Source organism: Saimiri boliviensis, chromosome 9 (assembly GCF_048565385.1).
Source record: "Saimiri boliviensis isolate mSaiBol1 chromosome 9, mSaiBol1.pri, whole genome shotgun sequence".
Lineage (NCBI taxonomy): Eukaryota > Metazoa > Chordata > Mammalia > Primates > Cebidae > Saimiri > Saimiri boliviensis.
In genome coordinates, this window is record NC_133457.1 from 109,422,595 (window position 1) to 109,429,890 (window position 7,296).

The 7,296-nt window shown below is 41.4% G+C and overlaps 1 protein-coding gene across 1 annotated transcript; it reads left to right on the top strand.

Annotated features, from left to right (window-relative positions):
* Positions 1 to 332: 332 nt before the first annotated feature.
* SPINT4 (serine peptidase inhibitor, Kunitz type 4) lies at positions 333 to 3,622 on the top strand. Its single transcript, XM_003936450.3, has 3 exons — positions 333 to 468; positions 1,899 to 2,076; positions 3,421 to 3,622. Exons 1-3 carry the CDS (start codon positions 354 to 356, stop codon positions 3,425 to 3,427), a joined length of 300 nt encoding a protein of 99 aa, XP_003936499.1. The 5' UTR covers positions 333 to 353; the 3' UTR covers positions 3,428 to 3,622.
* The last annotated feature ends 3,674 nt before the right edge of the window (positions 3,623 to 7,296 follow it).

The following is a 7,296-nucleotide window of genomic DNA, read 5'->3' on the forward strand; positions in this document are numbered from 1 at the left end:
CTTGTACCATGATTAGTTTCTTCTCTGCATAGAAGGTCAAAACGAGAAAGGAAGAAATCCTTTTTTAATTCTTTGCTCTGATGATTCTACCCTTCATGATTAAATACATGCAGAAGCTCTGATCGTTAAGTTTCTATTGCTTCTAGATGAACATGGGACTCACTATCAAGGGTCTAATCAGTTTGGGACCTTCAGCTTCATGGCTGGGTACCCAAGCACTCATTGTTCAACTCAAAAGCTAGTAATGTCCAGTCCTGGCCCTTGGGGTAGGTGGGCTCAACCCTCTCAAGTATCAAGCCCAAAATATAACATCAGGTGATACCACAACTATCCTGCCTGCTGCTTGCTGCACCATGAAGTCTGCCAAGCTGGGATTTCTTCTAGGGTTCTTCATCTTCTGCTCACTGAATACCCTACTACTGGGTGGTATTAATAACATTGTTGAGAAGATATGTGGAGACCTCAAAGGTATGATGTTAAGGCAGAAAATAAATCTGAAGGTCAATTATGAATGAGGGAGAAGGTGCTGGGGGAAAAGTGTGTTATCTAGGTGATCCAGGAAGGTCTTCCTTTCATGGCAATACCCATAGACACTTAATCCTTTGGCTCAGGGCATTACCTACACTAGGGGTATTTTGGATGTTCGATGAGAAAAAAGAAATGACATAAAGTCCTTTCCAGATGGAGACCTCTTTTAGAGGAGGTTCAAAGGACTGGAAGGATTTTGAATTAGGTTTTGTGAAAATTTTCAAAGATCCCAGACCATTGAAGAGTGTGTACTGGGATGAGACAGAAAGGGGGTTGGGGACTGAGAAAATTAAGACATTTTCAGAATCTGGGCTATGGGCATATACAGAAATCTTGGACACATGATTCCTGTTTAGAGGACCTCACAGTGTAAATGTTAGAGGCGATGAGACTTTCTTCCATAGACAGTGTGTGCAGGCTCAGTGCTTCCAAGGGGCAAGAAAGTGGCACCGTGTCCACAATAAGTCAGACACTCCAAATTCTGGCCCTGTGACATAGCAAATGTGTGCCCTTGGACAAGTCACTCAACCACTTATTATGCTCTTAGTCTCAGTTTCCCCATGTATACAATGAAGATCAGAAAAGTACCTGCTGCAGAGGGTATTTGTGAGTGTGAAATAAGATTATGCATATAACTTTACCAGAGAGTAAATTGCAGATTGGCTGCTTGAGTAAGGTGGGTACCAATTGCTGGATTGTCAATACAACCATGATTGTGGCTGTTCCAAACACTTACTACCCAACTCCCAACAATAAAAACAGAGGGATTGGCTCAGGGAAGGCAAGAAGGGAGAAGATGACAGGGTGTGAGGATGAAAGAGCATCACCCCAAGGTCATGCATTTTAGCATTTTAGTATGCATCCTGCTTTGAGGATAGCAGCGGGCATGGTTACCTAAATCTTGAAGTATACATATATAGTGAATGTATGAAAACTGGGGAGGAGGCATTCTGAATTGCATGTCCTATGTGGGCAATTAAAAGGAAATGAAGATGATGTGAAGAAGCAGGTGGATACTGTACTTTTAATAAACTGTCAGATATAAAATATAGGGAACCTCATTGCCTTGCACAAGCTAGTGGTGCAACCTCCTTTCTCACTGATCACTACTTCTCGTTTTTCAAGATATTGCTCACCACAACAACCTGGAACTGTAACAATGTGCATTGTGCAAGGGCAACCTTGCCAAGTAACTCTAATTCCAAGAGAAAACCGGATGTCCTTGAATATGAGACACATAAAAAACAAGAGTCCGTAAATATGAGAATATTTCCAGGCTAAAGCTAGGAATTTTTAAGGGCTCACAAAGATAAGCTATCCTGCTGAGTCCTAACCAATTCCCACTAACTCAATGGAAACCTCTCATGCAGATCCCTGCAAATTGGAAATGGTCGCTGGAAGCTGCTATGAAGTTCACTTTAGATTTTTCTACAACAGAACCTCCAAACGATGTGAAAGTTTTGTCTTCACTGGCTGTAATGGCAACCTTAACAACTTCAAGCTTAAAATAGAATGTGAACTAGCCTGTGTTTCAAAAATCCACTCAAAGTAAGGAATCTAATCCTGTCCTTGGTCCTTCGGGGGAGTAAAAGAAGAGGTGTTGACATCCTAAGATAGAGAAAATTGATCCGGGGCTAACCTTGCTTTGGATGGGAAGAGAGAGAACTGCTCTAATAAAAAGTTTTAACAGTTGGGTTGGCCGGGCATGGTGACTCACACCAATAATCCCAGCAGTTTGGGAGGCTGAAGCGGGCAGATCACCTGAGGTCGGGAGTTCAAGACCAGCCTGACCAACATGGTGAAACCCCGTCTCTACTAAAAATACAAAATTAGCCAGGCATGATGGCACATGACTGTAATCCCAGCTACTCAGGAGGCTGAGGCAGGAGAATCGCTTGAACTGGGGAGGCAGAAGTTGCAGTGAGCCCAGATGGCACCATTGCACTCCAGCCTGGGCAACAAGAGCAAAACTCTGTCCCAAAAAACAAAGTTGGGTGGGCTGTCAGGATCATTTGCTCATTTTACAGTCAGAAAATCAAATGACCAGAGAGAAACTAACAGCCAACATCTATTGGACAATTACTGTGCATTAGGCACTGCACTAAGCAATTAACATATATTGATATAATTTTACATTATATCAAGGTGGATTTATATCACTATTTTTATGTGACAGATGAAGAAACCAAGTACAGTACAAGTAGCCAAGCATCCTGAGGTCACATTATTAAATGGCATACCAAGGTTTCTAACCAGAGCTGTAAGTCAACAATGGTCGTGACCATCTTACATGTACAAGGTCACCCAAACCAAATTCTTGCACTTTCATACCTTTGAACCCTCCAGAGCAACTTGCTGCTTTATACAACTAAGTTCCCCACCCTCCACGCTTGACTATTTCCCCATCATTAGAAATAGAAGGTCAATGGTACCTAATGGGGCTGTGGTTTGGCCGATTCCCAGGAGAATTGGCTGAAGAGTGGCCTTGGGGGTAATTCAAAAGCAGAAATGTTGTTTTGCTTTGTTTATTTTATATTCCTAATGGATCTTTGCAGTGCCTCATATATACTAAGCAATGATTAAGTTTTAAGGGAATGGAAAAGTGAGAGATTAATCAATAAAATAAGGGAAACATTGAGATAGAAGGCATCCTCTGTGCTTTCCCTAGGATAAAACTGACCTACACTGGGCCAAGTGCGGTGGCTCACGCCTGTAATACAAGCACTTTGGGAGGCCAAAGCGGGTGGATCATGAGGTCAGGAGTTCAAGACCAGCCTGGCCCACATAGTGAAACCCCATCTCTGGAAAAAAAAAAAAAAAAAAAAAAAACCTAAATTAATCCAGGGAGACCTTCCAAAACCTATAACACAGATTTGTGTTTTTCTTAAACAGGCGTTGAGAAGATGGGAACTCATGAAGTTGTCTGATACACCATCCAAAATAAAGATGCAAGAAAATTCAGACCAATTTTGAAATCTTTGTAATATTTTCATAATCCTTTAAGCTTCCATCTGTTTGCTATTTTCCTGACCTGGGTTTCATCTTTCCTGGAAAATAACTATATGGTTGTTAGAATGAAAGAGTCTTTGTGTCAGCCCTGGCTCTCTTAGTTTCTTTCCACTTGTCTTATCTAGATTTGCAGAGCTGAAATGTCAGCTGGTCCCATCCATTGGTTCCCCCCTCACTCCTGAGCCATCCCTCACATATGCACACTTAGCTTAATTTATCCTAAACTGTTTCAGGTTTGATGAACCAAATCTGTACTGGTTTGCATCACCTCCCCTGTCAAACTGAACTGGTTAGTGGAACCAAAGTACCAAACCTACACTCCCTTTTGATCTTGAAATCAAACCTAGCAGTGAAGCACACACTTATGTGAAATGTCCCTGCACTCATAACAAATTTTCCTGTGTCATGTTTCCTGATTCAAGTCCCTCAATTAGTTTAATGATCTCCCAACCTGGTCCCTGTTTAGGAGTAATTATATGGGCCTCTGTCATTGCTATTTGACTCTGTTATTGTCAGTCCTTCTGGAAAAGTAATGCTCAACTTCAATCCAGTGACTATGTTTCAGCTACCAAAACATGATCATCCAAACAGGGGTTCCCACATCTTCTTCATATAATGCTACAAGGTTTGGCATGACCACGATCAGCCTAGCTGTAAGATTTACGGTATGACCATTTCACCCTGAATTTTTTCAGCCATCCCAGCTGAACCTGCACTGAAGTCAAAAAGCCTATCCTAGCACTTGTTATTACCCTCTGCATACCTGCCATGTCTATAATACAGTCAAAGTCCAATCCCTCACCTGTGAATCACAACCTGGAACACTGGTAGCTAGGGCTGACATTGTAAACCAGTGAGACCATAACTACACACACAAGCCTGATCTCTGCTCCATCTTAAGACTAAGAAAATTAATGCCTTAAATTAAGATGCTTTTCTGCAAAAAATTTTGGTAGCTACAAGATCGTACCCTCAATCAAACAGGGTTTACTCTGAGCAGGTAAAATGCTAATAACCCAGTTGATTCCGGCATATTTCAACTTTGGTGAAGACCCTAAAATTATAGATCACTATTGAGCCCTGCCAGCTGCAAGACCTTAAAATAATACAGATGAGACTAATCCAATTAGTCCACATACATGGAAGTTCTGAGATTTTCCAGTTAGGAATCATGAAGCTGGGTGTCCCAAAAGCAGACAGTCTTTCAGGGACAAGATATCATATTCCGGGAGGCTGTTTGCTTCCTACATCACCCAACTCCTTGAAAAGTCAAGAAGTAAAAAGGAGGTGTACAGATATGAATAAAGTCAAGACTAAGAAACCTCTGAGGAAAGAAGGCAATTCTTTGTGAGAATTGCCTTAGCTTAATCTATCCTGTGAGAAAAGGAAATAGTTGCCCAGTACAGATTGCTGAGCACCAAAGGTGGGATAATGGTTGAATAAGAGCTTTTGAGGCTTTTGATTTGTGTTATTCTCCCTACCCCAAAGATCTGGATCAGTCATTGCCTGCTCTCTTGCCAAATCACTAACAGCCACAAGATACCACAGAACTGTTTGAGATAACATAACGGTCGTTCCAGAGTTCAGCTAGAGTGAGAAGTATAAAAACAGGTGCAACTGAGCTAGCCAGACACAGAGTTTACTGTTTTCCCTTCCTCCTACATACACTAAGTTTACGTAACTAAAACTAAGAGGAAGAAAGATTCCTAGAAAATACATCTAGGACAGAAGTGTAGATATTTTCTCTGGTTGGAGGTTGGGGGAGGAAGATAGGGAAATAATGTTATTTAGGAAGAAGAAAATGGGAGTAAGAAAGCCCAGATTATACTATTGTAAAGTCTCTTCTCTGGAATTATCTACCGCCACCATCTTGAATCTACCAAGAGCAGTACAAGTTAAAAGACCTGGACTTTGGGGAGCTAAGCTATTAGGGTGCAAAGGCATAGAATGAGGCTGAGTGCAGTGGCTCATGTCTGCAATCCCAGCACTTAGTTTTTCTGTGTAAGAGCTTCTTTCTTTCTTTTTTTTTTTTTTTTTTACAGAGTCTCACTCTGTGACCTAGTCTTGAGTGCACTGGCAGAGCCATGGCTCACTACGGTACATAGCTTCAACCTCCTGGACTCAACCAGTTCTCTTACCCAGCCTTTCGGCTAGCTGGGACTACAGGCACATGCCACCATGCCCAGATAATTTTTTCTATTTTGGTATAGACAGGATCTCACATGTTGCTTAGGCTGGTCTTAAACTCCTGGGCTCAAGTGATCCACCTCAGCCTCCCAAAGTACTAGGATTACAGGCATGAGCCTTGACACTCAGCCTCTCCTTCATTTCTGAAGAAAGCTTTTCTTGGTATTATATTCTTAATTGGCATGGTTTCTTTCTTTCTTTCTTTCAGTACTTTAAATACATCATACCATTCTCCCTTGGCCTGTAAGGTTTATGCTGAGAAATCCGATAGTCTAATGGAGATTCATAGCTAATGGGGATTCCCTTACATGTGACTTAATGCTTTTCTCTGGCTGCTTTTAAAATTCTTTCTTTGTCTTTAACTTTTGACAGGTTGATTATGATGTGCCTCAGAGAGGACATGTTTGGACTGAATCAACTTGGGGTTCTTTGAGCTTCCTGGACCTGAATGTCCATCTCTCCCAAGACTTGGGTAGTTTTCTGATATTATTTTATTAAATACGTTTTCCTCACCAAAGTGAGCTGAGATCACGCCACTGCACTCCAGCCTGGGTGACAGAGTGAGACTGTCTCCCCCGAAAAAAAAAGAAAAAAAAGAAATATATCTCAAGACAATAAAGGCCATATATGACAAGTCCTCTGCTAAAATTATACTAAACAGTGAAAAATTGAAAGCCTTTCCTCTAAAATCCAGAACAAGACAAGGATTACATTCTTGACACTTTTATTTAACATAGTATTGAAAGTCCCAGCCAGAGCAATTAGTCAAGAGGCAAAAAACAGCATCCAACAGGAAAGGAACAAGTGAAATTGTTGATATTTGCTGAAGACAAAATCTTACGTATGGAAAACCCTGAAGATTTCACCAAAAAACTGTTAGAACTAATAAATGAACATGATAAAGTTGTAGGATACAAAATCAACACAAAAAGAAATATACTGTTTTTGTTGTCACAGAATTTGAAATATGGCTTCTTTAAGAATTCCTGAAGACCAGATGTCTAATGTTGGAAAAATTGTTGCCTGGTTTGCGCAAGTTCTCCAGAGATATGAGTGTTAGGACCAATTGTAAATGAGCTGCTTTAACTCATTTCCCTGAAGAACAGTGGGGAATGAAAATTTTCCCAGTAGGCAGAACTGAGAGTCCAATACGTGAAGGGGCAGTTCTGCAAAGAAAAATTGGGATGCTGGCTGGGTGTGGTGGCTCACGCCTGTAATCCCAGCACTTTGGGAGGCCAAGGCGGGTGGATCACCTAAGGCCAGGAGTTCGAGACCAGCTTGGCCAACATGGTGAAACCTTGACTGTACTAAAAATACAAAAAACTGTCCAGGCATTGTGGTAGTCACCTGTAATCCTAGCTACTTGGGAGGCGGAGGCAGGAGAATCACTTGAATCTGGGAGGCGAAGGTTGCAGTGAGCTGAGATTGCACCACTGCACTCCAGCCTGGGCAACAAGAGTGAAACTCTATCTCAAAAAAAAAAAAAAAAAGAAAGAAAGAAAGAAAGAAAGAAAGAAAGAAATTGCTTGGTTCAGTACAGACCCCTTCTTCTCTCTAATGGAATACTACTGG